At 40.9% G+C, this 14,365-nt stretch overlaps 1 protein-coding gene across 1 annotated transcript in view; it reads left to right on the top strand.

Annotated features, from left to right (window-relative positions):
- The window catches only part of ABCG1 (ATP binding cassette subfamily G member 1), a 52,604-nt gene that overhangs the window by 35,145 nt on the left and 3,094 nt on the right, over positions 1-14,365 (top strand). Inside the window, exons 3-13 of the mRNA XM_075099298.1 lie at positions 135-252; positions 1,005-1,137; positions 2,558-2,608; positions 6,377-6,522; positions 7,184-7,307; positions 8,384-8,498; positions 9,176-9,324; positions 9,506-9,607; positions 11,558-11,726; positions 12,452-12,552; positions 13,024-13,182. Coding sequence (XP_074955399.1) covers positions 135-252; positions 1,005-1,137; positions 2,558-2,608; positions 6,377-6,522; positions 7,184-7,307; positions 8,384-8,498; positions 9,176-9,324; positions 9,506-9,607; positions 11,558-11,726; positions 12,452-12,552; positions 13,024-13,182 — 1,367 coding nt within the window. The remainder of the gene's footprint in view (positions 1-134; positions 253-1,004; positions 1,138-2,557; positions 2,609-6,376; positions 6,523-7,183; positions 7,308-8,383; positions 8,499-9,175; positions 9,325-9,505; positions 9,608-11,557; positions 11,727-12,451; positions 12,553-13,023; positions 13,183-14,365) is intronic.

The following is a 14,365-nucleotide window of genomic DNA, read 5'->3' as shown; positions in this document are numbered from 1 at the left end:
GTTGATCTTACCATCAGCCTCTCACTAGGTACCTACTAATGCCTATTTGTCATCATTGTGTATTCAAAATGAACTTTCATTGTGCCTCAGATGTGATTGTGAAGGGTTCAATGAACTTTTCTTTCTTCTTTCAGGTTATAAGACCCTTTTGAAAGGAATTTCAGGGAAGTTCAGCAGTGGAGAACTTGTTGCAATTATGGGTCCTTCAGGAGCTGGGAAGTCAACGCTCATGAACATTCTGGCAGGATACAGGTGAGTAACAATGAAAATCCCAAGTAAGACAAGAACACCTAGCCTCCTGGCTCTTTGGAGACAGCAGCAGAAGAAATCTTACCCCAGTGTTTGTAGAAAATGGGTATTTCACAGATTTTGAATTAGATTCTTATTGCTTATATTTTTTTCTGTTTGTCCTGTTCTGGTCACTTAGGATTTATCTGTAAACAAGTCTGATCCAAAAATAGGGAGTGATTTAAAGCCCAAAACACAAAAAAAATTTCTCCTTTCTAGCTGTGTAACAAATCTGTGTTTTATCTTCATGATACTTTTAAAATCACATTTAATAAATACCTGAAAAAAAATGACCCTTTTTAGTCACCACTTTCATAATGTTGATGTCTTCTTGACCAAACTACAATGTGCAAAGTGACTGTGGTTCATCCTCCTGAATCCCCTGTTGTATGGCCCAATACAAAGTGTCTTTGTGTTGTTGTCATTAGGACATAAGGAACAGGATAGAGAAACCTCAGAAAAAAATCACTTGAATAGCTTGGTATTTTTTCAGACATTCATATAAGACAGCACACATTTTGTACTAACTTCTTCAGCAACATTACCTGAAGCCTCTTACGAAAAAGAGCATAACAATGAAATAAATTGATTTCTATCCACTATATCAGTTCTATTCCTTAGTTGGCAATAATACCTAAGACTTCCACGTACTGAGGCCTGTGGCAGCACAAGTGAAGGCAAGATTCAGCCCTGGTTATTTTCTTGGTTCATTTCAGAGAGACAGGAATGAAGGGAGAAATTCTCATCAATGGACAGCCTCGTGACCTACGCTCTTTTCGCAAAGTCTCCTGCTACATCATGCAAGATGACATGCTGCTTCCTCATCTGACTGTCCAGGAGGCTATGATGGTGAGCTTTGCTTCTTGCTATAATTGATTTGGGCGGGAGGAAATGTAAAAATCTTGGTGTATTGTGCACATGTTCTTACTCCTGGTAATGCCACGAGCCATTATCTCTATTTGATCTCACATAGTGAAAGTGCTTGGACTTTGATGATGCCCTGAATTCCATTTCAGGCTCATCCTTCTAGGGGTTGTCTGAGCTTGTTTAGCTTTATGGTTTTCAATTTGTGACCAGCATTATGATTTGGAAGAAGATCTAAGGCTCTACTTCTTAGACCTCCTAGAGAACTGAACCTGAAATTCTGCACAGAATGAGCCTTTGTGGGGACCATCTTTTTCTCTTGGGTGGTGGATGAGTAACCTTGTCTGTCTCTTTCTCCCCATCTTCCATGTTGTGACTGCAAAATGTTATTTTGACTTGAGCATGGTCTCTCTGCTACTTCTACTCGTTTGTGCCTTTTCTTCAATAAAGGCAGTGTATAAAATCTCTTCCAGTTCTTCACAGGAAAACAACAGGGATAGAATAATCCCAAGACTACAGGCAATATAAATTCTTCTTACTGGTTTTCATAGCATCAAGAAGTTTACTAATTGCCTGGTTGACCAATCAGCTTACAAGTGCCTGTTGCTCAGTTTGAGAAATGAGCCAGTTTTTCTCAGAGGCTGTTATCAAAATACGGCTAATGTAGCTCATAATGTAGGCTTGCATCAATTCACAAATTTTAAGGCCAAAAGAAATCAATGTAGTTTTTATGTGGCTAATTTTCTGCAAAGGCTCCTCTGTGTGAGGAAGTTTCTCTTCCCTTTTGTTTATTAGAACATTGTAGTCAGAATCCCATAGGACCAATTCTGTAGAATTGGGCCCAGATGATACTTGCTGTCTAAATTAATCAACCAAGGCTCTGACAAAAATAATTACTTAACAGTTTAATTGCTTCTAATAAAGGTTAATGATAATGTTTTGTGGAGCTGCCTCTTAGGTCAGATGACATCTTTCACGAGATTTATTTCTGTACTCATTCGTTCACGTCCTGGAGAACGGCAGAGTTTGGTTATCCTTATGATATGGATGAAGCACAAATAAACTGTGGTTCCAACATTGCCTGGGAAGTTAGAGGCTATGCAAAAAACATGACTCTCCCATCTTCCTCTTAAGCTCTTTGACTTGCAGAATGGCCTTTCTTTCTAATGTGCTTTTTGTCAGATACTTGAGTGATTGCTTAAGTCAGGTGATACTCAGTAACCTACTGCACAGGCATATATGATGCTTGTGATTTGAACATTATAGTTCAACTTAAACTTTCCTGACCAGGTTGAAAGAAGTTGTTTAAATGGTACATTGGGGTGTTGTGCCTGAGACATCTACTGTAGCTGGTCGTTGTGATTCAGACCAGTTCAAAATCACATTCCATTGTATTGCATTCCAGGTATCTGCTCATCTGAAACTTCAAGAGAAAGATGAAGGCAGAAGAGAAATGGTATGTATACTGTCCATCAAACTGAGCGTTTTTGGGGATGCCAAAGAAGTTCATGAAGTGAGTTCTGTAAAGCAGACAGTTTTATCTAACCTGTGCCCCTTGCTCTAGGTGTGCCTGCTCAAGCAGGGGGGTTGGACAAGATGATCTCCAGAGGTCCCTTCCAACCCCTGCCATTCTGTGATTCTGTGAATTACATTGGACTTGTAATGAATAGAATAAACCATAACCTCAAAGCTGGCAGGTATCATTATGAGGGAACGCTTACTACTGACTCTATGAAAGTTGCTTTCAGTATGAGACTGAGTAGATAATTGTAAAATATCTACTGAAATAAATTCACAGGTTTTGTAGGATTCCTTTTAATGTACCTTAGTACCTTAGATTCTCTTACATGCGTATCTGAGGGCTCAGGCATCTTGTGTGTGGCAAGATAAATCAGTCATGTCTGGCAGTGGTGAGTGTAGGCTTTCATTTTTTCAAGGACTAATGAAAAACTCAGCAGTTCTTGTAACTGCTGCAGAAGTTTCTGTGCTCATGTTTGAAAATGTTGATCTTTATGGCTATGCTGGTGGGCATATTGTTGCACTGGACAAGTTAATGCAGTTGCAGTTAAGATACAGACTAATGTATTTTGAAGCTGTGTTGGGTGACTGAGGTTTGGACAAGTACAAAACGAGGCTAAAACATGTATGTATCTTTTCTAAAACACTGGGAATGAGTTGCACAATTTACTCTTGCACATTTACTGCTTCTGCCTGCGGCTGACATATGACTTCCTGAGCGGGAGAGAAGTCCTGGTCTGTTTTTGCCCGTGGAGACCTATAACCCAGCTGCAATTGCACTAGAAGTGTGCTCCTCTCACCCATCTGATGCCATGATTCCTCCCTGTGATTTGTTCTGACACAGGGCTGTCCTTCTAAAGAAAATACCTTGGAGGTGATTGACCAGACAAAATGGCTTCTGACGTGTTAGCTTGTGCATGAAGCGGCTTTCTCAATTGAATTTGGCTACCGCCGTTACACTTTAAAGGTCTGGAAATGTGCCTGCACTTAAAATGTCTGGGCCTGTATATTCATAAGGACAGTCAGCTCAGGCGTCTGTGCTTGGATGGAGTTACCAGAGCATGCCAAAGCCTAGGAGAAGAACAGTTCGTTGCTGCACAGTGTGTTTCAAAACCATATGTGCCCAGGGAGGATGTGTGGAGCTAAACATAAACAAAAATATCACAGCACTGGTGAAAGCGGAGATGGTTCAGCTTGTTGAGAGAGTCTTGAAGAGTGAAGTGGTAGCTCAGAAAGTGTTTTGGCTGGCCTCATGCTGTGTTTCAGTCCAGCATAAGGCAGCACCAACAAGGAGACAGTATGATCTCTCATACACTGCCCTGTCAAGGAGGAAGCCTCTGTTATGTGGGGGTTGTGTTGAGGGCTAATGGAGCTCTTGTGGTAACATGGCCCCACAGCTAACACTGAGATTTACCTTCCAGGAAGGCTGGCTGCTCCTTCTGCCTTTGTTAGGGACATATATGTTACTCTGGACAAGTCTCCTAGTGGCTTAGCAACTTGGTTGTCCCACCAATGAAAAGGGAGTTACTTTTGGTATAGGAAGCTCCCAATGTTTTAGTTATATTTATTCCTGTAAAATTCAAGTTTTGGGCTTTCCATGATTTTTCAATGTTCTTTTACATAAATAGAAGGGTGAGGTTTTCATTTTGGTGCATTTTGTTCTCCCAAAGCCATGCACTGAGGAGACCCTCCATGGGCAAATTAGGATATCATGCAGGTGACTGGAAGAAGCCACCTTGCAGGACTCAACTGAAACGAAGTTGTGCAGGAGGAAGGAGGAGATGAGGGGCTGCAGGAGTGGGAGTAGAGCATAGACATGAGATGGTTGTGGCCTGCTGTCTCAGAAACATGAGAGGCTTCCTGCTCTTCCCCAGATGCCAGTTTAATTCTCTTTTTTTTACTTGATGGAGGCCTGAACTTGGCTTGTTGGACTTAGTCATTTCAGAGGAGTCTTATTCTAGTAAAAGACATGTCTGACAGTAGCTGTTACGTGATTCTTAAGCAGAGGTTTATAAAGGAGAAGGTGAAACTGTTTCTGACCCACCTGGTGAAAAGTATACCCTTTGCCTGAGACATGAAACCTATGGTAACTTGAAAGGTAGAGCAGCCATTTTTGTGGCTGTCTTTTGTCTGTATTTACTTCCAAACTGGAACATTTGGCATTTCTTCAGTCTCAGAGAGTCCTTTAAAATCAGAAGGAGCTCCAGAGAAGGAAACTTAGAGGAATCAACATATGTTTGGTAGCTTAAGATTGCTTTGATTCTCTCAGATGATTTTTTTTAATAAGCTAAAACTGATTTTTATTGGAAAGTACATTTTTTTTAGAAACAGCTGTTAATTTTATTTGTACTTTGAAAGTCTTAATTCATTACAGTTTAGTAAGTTAGCCAAGCAGGTTAATCCACTTGTTCACACTGTCACTGTAATTACAAACAGCTCTTTGAGGGAAAACCTGTGCTGTATGCATTTATTCAAGATATATTAGAAGGGGAGTCATTTTCTGGTCAGTGTTACTGGCCTGTGCTGGACTAGATAATTCATTTTATTGTTGTAAATTTTAAGGTAAATGTTTACCATAGAGAAATTTTATGAATTCATGCACTTCTGTTAGCAAGATTACAGATGCTGACTTCAAACAGGGACAAGTGAAAAATCCTCCAGTGAGCCATAGTTTATGTTTCTAGGTAGCCTAGCTTGTACTGTCCATGTCCTGTACCGTCCTTCCTGGAGGTAAAGGGAAGGAGGTAGGCTCTTCTCCCTGAGAAGGAGGGTTAGTGGGTGTTGTTCTTTTTCCATCCCTTCTCACTGAGAGAGGTAGCTTCTGGAAGTCAAAATCAGGACAAGTCAGGCTCTGGTTGGTCTAACCAATTTTTACCATGTTAGCCACCCTTTCTGGAACACTCCCTCCATCCAAGCAACTATTACTTTAAAAAATGAAGGGCTCCGTTTCCTATACTTCAGTGAAGTATTAAATATATGGCCTTTCTTTCTACTTTTGAAGTGGTAGATTTTTTTATTGTGTGAGCAATGTAGCTTGGACTCACTCATTTTTATGTCCATGTTTACACTGATGCCAAAGAGCTATATTCCTCATGTAGGGCTACTAGGCCAGATCTGCAACCACCGACACAGAAAAATTCATAACGGCTGGGGTTGTTCCCCTTTGCTTCAAACTAGCTGAATTGGCTATGGGGAGAATGAAAACAGTTAAAATCAATGGCCACGCTTTAAAGAATAGACTGTGAAGAATAGATCAGATAAGAGCAGGTCATTGCTCTATAGAAACCACTGATTTTTGTTATACAGTTCTCCTGTCCCTTGTAAATACAGCCTAGAAGTTCTATTGAAAGTTCTATTCTTGGTTTCACAGAATAATAACTCCTCACATGCTGCAAAGCTCTTTTGATATTGGTGCCATGTCCAAGGGGTGCTGTAGTGGAACTGATTTCCACTCCATTTTCACAGGCAAGACTTCCTTACTGAGACAGGTCATGTAGGACAAACGAGTAGAATTTCGGTCAAAATAGTAAATGGTAGACTGTTAAGCCCCACTGAATCTAATAAATGCTACATGGGGTGGAAAAAGGCTTCAGTGTATGGATGGTGAAGCAAAGTCATGAGCTAGTTTACACTCTCCATGAAAATCCGTGAAGAGGCTTTGCTTTTGTGTTAGCATACTTAAATGACGCATTGTTGTTTCCTCTAGGTAAAGGAAATATTGACAGCCCTTGGATTGCTGACATGTGCCAATACGAGGACTGGGAGTCTTTCTGGAGGCCAGAGAAAGCGTCTTGCCATTGCTTTGGAATTGGTGAACAATCCTCCTGTTATGTTTTTTGATGAACCAACCAGGTACTTCAAGGCTAAAAGTTAAAGACAGACAAATACTGCTTTTGTGTAGTAGAACAGTGCTGCAGAAAGGTTATTCACCTTGGAAAGGGCTCATGTTGTGTGGCTTGTAAGTTATGGCATAAGGCCACAAGAAATAATTTGGTTTGGGTACTTAGTGCCTTGGGTCACTGCTGTAACCGCCAAACCATGGGACACAAACTGAAACAGGAGGGAAGGGAGAGAGGAAAATATTTTCAGATTGTGGCATGAGTTTTCTTTTTCAAGCAAAGGTAGCTTGATTATAAACATTTTAAAGTGTAACTAATAATGAATGTGTAGCATATTTAGAATCAAATTCTGTGATCAGTCTAGGAGGAGGCTGGGAGAGCTATGAATATGTATCTATTCATTAAAGTTGGGAGCATTTAAATCTGCAGTCCTAAAATGTAGAAGTCCCTTAAGGCAGCTTTGAGAATACTCTATTTTTCAATCTCAGGCATGCTTCCAACTTAATTAAAAGACTGACAGAGAAATACAAGCATAAGGCTGTCATATGATAAAACTAAACTGCTACAGAGAAAATTTATGAGGATAATAGCGACACCAAAGTAGCAAATACATGTGCTAGTTTTGAGTGGTTCATATGGACCTGTGGATAACAAACTTCTTTCTTTTTATTCAGCGGCTTGGATAGTGCATCATGTTTTCAGGTTGTCTCTCTGATGAAGGCTTTAGCACAGGGTGGCAGGTCCATCATCTGCACGATTCACCAGCCCAGTGCTAAACTGTTCGAGTTGTTTGATCAGGTATTATTCTCAAATTCTTCCTCTTTATGTGTGGTACAGGTAGCTTATTCTTGCAAGGCTACATTGGTTAAGTAAAAACATGAATAATTCTATGGTTCCAAATCAAATAAATATATTAAATAAAAAAGAGCAAAATATACTTCTTGATTATGTTTTTTGTTTTCTTCTTCTCTGCCCATTTCCATTATTTACATGTAATCTCTTTAAAGAATCTGGCTGGTATGTTTTGGAAGTTATGATTATTGCACTTGTGATTTTCATGCCTTCACCCAACACTGCTCCTGGGCACAGGGCTGTCGGTAAAATAAATTAGAGCAATTTAAGAGCAGGAGAGCTTTAGTGCCAATGTCTGCAGTGGTGTGAGCACACATTCTCATCCTAGATACACAGGTGAAATTCAGAAGAGTTTATTCATGTGAAATAATAATTGAAATTAAGTCAGCTGGAGATCTTTTTTCCAACCTAACAACAAGATGTGGACCACGTGTGTTTAGGTTAGATTTACATTTACCTTAATCTTGTTAGGAGATGTGAATTAGATGCGTGAGAGCTAAGAGAAAACCTACTACACTGTAGGTGAACAAACTCTTGCCGATAGCCTGTCTGGCTAGGAGATTTATTTAAAGTCAATAGCGTGGCTAAAAGTAATAATTCAGCTGTTTCCCATTGCTGTGCTGTTCTACCTCTCCTTCCATTCCTGCATTCACCAGCCTCATCTCTCAGCCCCAAATATCCATGATGTGTGGAAATTAGCTCGGCTCTACAGTTTCTTGCATATTTTCAGCATGTGTCTAAGGCTGGTATTAGTCTGTTTCTGTGTTAACAAGCTTTAAGTCCTCAAGGGAATGTTTGCAGAATTCAAACCTTCCGCATTTCATTTTCCATTAGTTGTAATTCCATGCAAAGGTAGTTCCAAGTGGTGACAAATCTTTCCAAGGTGTTCTTCCTGCAGCGACAAGAAGAGGTCATTAGGTTCATGGATTGCTGTTATACAGATAGTAGGTTCAAATACGTCGATACTATTTCACATTTTTCTTTTTTTTTTCTTTTTTTGTTTTTTTTTCCTTGTTTTCCAGCTCTATGTTTTAAGTCAAGGTCAGTGCATTTACCGTGGGAAGGTATTAAACCTAGTCCCTTACTTGAGAGATTTGGGTTTGAATTGCCCAACCTACCACAATCCAGCAGATTTCGGTAAGGACAATTTGAATAGTTTATTTAATTTATTGTGTATTTGATTAGCACCTTCAGGTTAATGGGGACCACAGTGTGTTTTATACTTTTGTACATGTGTACGCATGATGTGTGTGTACATATATGTACCAAAATTCAAAACAAAATTACTCAGATCTTTTCTAAGTTATTTGAATGCCATCTAGTGGTAAAATTTAGTGAGTATTTCTCTCCAGTGGAAGTCCAGGTCCAGGAAATTAAAGATAAAACATTCTTTAGTGTTTCATAGTAATTAATCTTAGTGGCTTTTGGAAGCGGCTCCAGTATTCTGGTTTTTTTATCTTGAACAGTGCCACTGTGGCATTGTACAGCTAATAGCACTGAGGGTTTTCCCATTGTTTCTTAATTTCAAAGAAGCAGTAAGGACTACAAAGATAGACTTTCGTCATGTTTTATTACCAAGACTATCCCATATTCAATGCCTTTCCTCTAAAATGGAACCATGCAGGATGAACTTTCTGAAGATTTATAGAAAGATACATTTAAATTATGCGTATATACATATGAATTTGAATGTGGCTTTTTAGAACCTGTTCTAGAGAAAACTCCTCTCAATGCTACAGAGTCAAGGGGATCTAACAATAAGGCTTGTAACTAGCCAGTAGTGTAAACCAGTAACTTACCTTTGTTTTTTGTAGTTATGGAAGTAGCATCTGGTGAATATGGAGACCAGAACAGCCGGCTGGTAAGGGCAATACGGGAGAGGATATGTGACACAGACTACAAGAGAGATGTTGGTGGTGAGAATGAGTTGAACCCCTTCCTGTGGCACCGGCCTTCAGAAGAGGTATTTTGTATATCACAACTAATGGGCATGGCTTGAGGCTGGAGAGGGAGGAAGAGAATTTAAATCCTCAGTCAATGGAAGAGATTTTTGGGCACATTCAGCTGATGAGAGTGGGGTTTTTGTGAATGAAAACTAAGCAAGATGCTGCAAAGAAAGTTTATTCTTTTATGTGTTTCCACAGGATTCCTCCTCCACAGAAGGCTGCCACAGTTTCTCTGCCAGCTGCCTAACCCAGTTCTGTATCCTCTTCAAAAGAACTTTTCTCACCATCATGCGGGATTCGGTAAGACTGCCTTTATAATAACTTTAGTAGCCAAAACGTCTGTTCTGCTGGTTGTGAGGTAGCGTAATACACCTTAAAGGTCCTGCCTAATGGCCCACGCATGAAGATCACAGAATTTCAAAGGAAAGAGACTGGTCTTTCAGTCTTGCTATTAACTGTACCGTCTTCGTTGTGAACAACAGTGTTCTTCAGAGGAACTCAGAAGCATCTGGCCTAAAAACCTCTGTGCTGGAAGGTCCCTTCTGCAGTTATTTATCCTACTGAAAAGTGAGAAGTTGTACTGGTGTGTCACAAATTAGTTTTTCCAGAAAATTCAGGGTGGCAGAGATAATTATTTCAATGTGATGTAAGGATAATACTTAAAGTCTTTATTTTTGAAAGAGAAGAATGGGTAAATAAAAATTTTCCTTCTCTGAAAAGGGAACATTTCTGTTTTCATATATTTAATATAAAGATGGAGTAAGTATTATAATGAAACTCTTCATTCCCAAGGAAAAAAAAATCTCTTTCACCTTTTTTCTTAAAAATAAACAACTCTGTTCAAAATCCCAAATCCTGCAGTTTTCACGTATGTTCTTTAAATGTTTTCAGTGCCTAGTTTGCACTAACAAAATGCAATGGGCCTTTTTCCTTTTTACTGAAGGAAGCTTTTCTTTCCTCTGAGTATCTGAGTAGTTTGTGAATGTAAGAGATAGGACTATTTACATTGGCTGATGCTTTTGAAATGCCCTCTAGATAGGATTGTCCTTTCATTAACAGCTGTGAGTTAAGGAGATGAACTTCCTCAACTAGACCTTACATGCACACCTGTCCAAGGAACTCACCTGTGTACACTATAATTGGTACAGGTTGGCCAAGTGCTTTTCTCTGTGGTAAATTTGTGATCTGATAAATCCGAGGAAGGTTTGTCTGCTGCTTTTTTCTGTGTGTTGAAAGGTTTTCAGTGCTTTACATGAGGGGTCGGGGGAAGGCAATGTATTCATTAATATATGTTGATGTATTGATTTGACATACCTGTCCTTAGAAAAGGGGAAAGCCAGACAATTCAGATTCCAATGAGGTAGTTTGGAAACCAGAAGCAGTTGAGCCATGTGGAGCTCAGCATGAGTAAGTTACTCTTGTGACAGGGTAGGCTGAGCTTCACTGAACTCCAGATGCTGCAGCTACACTCCTTTTGTCCTTCACCCACGCAGGTATCTCTTTAGGACAATACCGTTTCCAGTGTAGACATGTCCACACAGAGCTACAGGCCTGGAGGAAACCTACTGGACCATTGTGGCCAGGGCTCTGCTGTCAGATAACACAGTAATCCTTCCCTTTCCGAAAGGAAACCACTATATTGAATGCCATAGTAAAAACAATCAGGTGTTTTCCTCACTGCTCTGGTTGGGAAGATATTTAAGATTTTTTTTTTCTTGCTCAACTGTAAAGACCTGCAGTTGTTCCAAATTTTATTACTTCTTTGTTCTTCCATACCTCTTGTAGGAATACTGCATGGCAGAGAAGGCACAGAAGGCTAATTTACGCCTGATTAAGTTAGTTTGGTCTGTACAAGCCTGAAATACCTTTTCTGCCTCTCTTCTGCTCTGGGAAACATATCTTTTAGTCAGAGAGAAAGTCTCTTTCTCCTGATGAATGAGGGCCAATGGCTCCATGGCATTGTCAGACACTAAGAGTTCAGGTTGCAGCATTTGCAGTTTGTGCCTGTGTTTACAGGAAGAAATTTTCTGTGCTGTAATAGCTGTGTGTCTGGTTGACATTGGGAAGCTCATTACAGTAAGTTTTCCTTAGCTGAAGCCGTTTGCCAGTAGGAAAAAGGCATTTCTACGTAAGTTCTTCTGGACATAAGTACTCCTTTTCTGCAATCTGTATATCTGATTTCAGTCACATTGCCATTATTTTTGAGCCAAAAATTTCTGATCAGACATACTACTCTTCCCTTGCTTGTAGGTTCTGACACACTTGCGTATCACCTCACACATTGGCATTGGGCTGCTCATCGGCTTACTCTACTTAGGCATTGGCAATGAAGCTAAGAAAGTCCTCAGCAACTCTGGCTTCCTCTTTTTTTCCATGTTGTTTCTGATGTTTGCTGCACTCATGCCAACTGTTCTTACATGTGAGTACCAGTCATACTGTTTCATCAATGGACAAGGAGATTGCTGTAAGCTGGGAGGGTGTTGTAATGGGTCTGTTTCATGTAAGATAACGTTTGACTTGTGCTGCTACTTCTAAGGCAGGTGTGGGGATAAAGCTTGTACTCACTAAACTGTGTAGAGGCAAACAGAGATAGGGTTGTCCTGTGGCACCTCTCTCCCCCTAGTTTTGCCAGTGTTTCTCAACCCGGACAGTTCGCTCTACAATCCTGGACTGGATTTTACCTTGTGCCAGTGCATCTCAGCCATGTCATGAGCTTCTGGTTGGTCTTAGGCAGGATGTAATAATTTCTCTAGGACTTCCAAGTCATGCCTCCTGCATAAGAGGTGTGGTGTCAGAAGCAAACTCCTGGAGTATGGACTATTCCATACTTCCTCTGGGAGTGCTGTTACTTTGGATTCCCTGTTGGACCAAAAGGAATAACCAGGTTCCTTAAGTTTTGACACCACTTTAAGGGAAGTTCAGGTCATCTGAGTAGATAGTCTAGACATGTGTGTAACTCTCAGGGCTGAACTCTTACATTTAATTGCAAATCATTGAGCCTATTGCTGGTCTGTCAAAGGCCTCAGAGTTCCAGTCCCACTATGGGACTGCAGCTGTGCAGGATTAGATCTGTATAAACTATGTTATGTTGTGCAACAGTATTGCACACTGACAACCTGACTTACTAATTTGTGTTCTCTGTAGTTCCTCTTGAGATGGGAGTATTTCTTAGGGAGCACCTGAACTACTGGTACAGCCTGAAAGCCTACTATCTCGCCAAAACCATGGCAGATGTCCCTTTTCAGGTATATGCTCTACTTTTCAATAAAACAAGAACCATTTAAGTTCATAGCAACTCCACTTGCCGAGAAGATTAGTACTGGTATTTTATCAATCTGAATAGTGGAGAAGCTGACCATATGTGTGTGCTGAAGCTTCAGGTCCCAATCAGAAGCACCCTAGATCAGCAGGACTTCACAAAAGTTGAGGCCTTACCCAATATTTTTTTAATAAATAGATTACCATCTTTTCTTTTTTTTTGCAGAAGGGGAATTGAAAAAGGTTGGAAGTGAGTGGGGTCTGTTTTCTAATGCCATAGTAGTATGATACATATCACAGTCTGTGGCAGATGTCTCTGTTCTCTTCAGCCATGCCTGTCATGTAATAGAAAGGCTGAGAGCTGTGGATTAACTAGAACTCCCCTTGTTTTTAAATTATTCAGAGTAACAGTGAATGTTTGGCTTTAATGGACTAACTCCAAGTGTGTCTCCTTGCAGATCATGTTTCCCGTGGCTTACTGCAGCATTGTGTACTGGATGACTTCACAGCCATCTGATGCACTCCGATTTGTCCTCTTCGCAGCCTTGGGAACCATGACATCCCTGGTGGCTCAGTCACTGGGTCTTCTCATAGGTGCAGCCTCTACATCCCTCCAGGTACTGATGGTGTTTTGTGGTCTCACGGGAATCCTGTTGTCTCCTAACACTGACTGCTTAGTCTGACTGCTGCTGTGTCCCCAAGACATTTGTTGAGAGTTGACAGGCAAAAAGTTGTCTTGGTCTGATACAGCTACTTGGTGTTTCCCACTAGCATCAACTTAAACAGCATATACATATACTGGATGTGAGGCTCTGAAGTTCCTTCCCCTTCTGAATGGTCCTGTGCCTGCCCCTGCTTGAGTGGTTTGTCACATGCTATTCATCCCAGGCTGAGCAGGTCCTAGAAACTGCAGGACTGATGCATTTCTGTGCATCTGCGAAGTGGAAGTAGACCATGAGGATCAGTAGCTCAGGAGAGAGTTCTTCCATACACATACAAAAAGGTTGCAGGAGGCAAGGTAGGAAGAGGCTTGCCCAGAAACTAAACTTCTGCAGAGAGACAGAGAGAAGCGGCTGTTGGCGTCACTGTCATGCTGGAAGCTGGCCGTGTAACTCCGTTCTGCTTCCTGGCAGGAGATGTGCTGAGGTGACTGTTCCACAGCAGAACTGTTTTCTGGTGCTTGTGGTAACAGATGGTATTGACATTAATATGTATTGATGCTATCAAGACTTCTGCAGTAGATGACTTGATTCCCTCTCTGTGCCATCCTGCGGAGACCAGCATAGCTCTGTTGTGTGATCCCTGTGCTCCTGCTCTCCCCAGAGATACCTATGTGGCCCTTTTCCCTGGAGGGGATGTAGAGAGGACAGGCTGGAGTTGGGTAAAGATCTATCTTCCCCACCAAAGCCACTCAGCTGGAGGTGTTCCTTTTCTTCACAACGTTTTAGGACTAGTTGAAGCTGCTATTCATGTGGGGTTAATGAAGAGGGGATTCTGTGTGTCCTCAGTGGGGAGTGAGTGAGAAAGGATAATATTTAGAAAGAGGGGTCTCATACCCAGAGAAGCAAGAGAATCTTAGTGCCCATCTTGGTCTGTAAACTTCTTGGTGGGTTCAAGTCCTTCAAAAGACACATCCCAGCACAGCAGTGTTGTCAACTAGCAGAGGGTTTAGGAAGAGGAGAGAGGCCTCTTTTTCTCCACTAACAGCAGCTAACCTCCCCCTCAGAAGAAATCTCATTAAAAAACAAGTCAGTGATTTCCTAGTATTTGGAACTGTGATAATTTTGGGGAGTAGCATTA

The sequence above is a fragment of the Phalacrocorax aristotelis genome, chromosome 1, assembly GCF_949628215.1.
Source record: "Phalacrocorax aristotelis chromosome 1, bGulAri2.1, whole genome shotgun sequence".
Lineage (NCBI taxonomy): Eukaryota > Metazoa > Chordata > Aves > Suliformes > Phalacrocoracidae > Phalacrocorax > Phalacrocorax aristotelis.
This window is presented reverse-complemented; position numbering and strand designations above follow the sequence as displayed.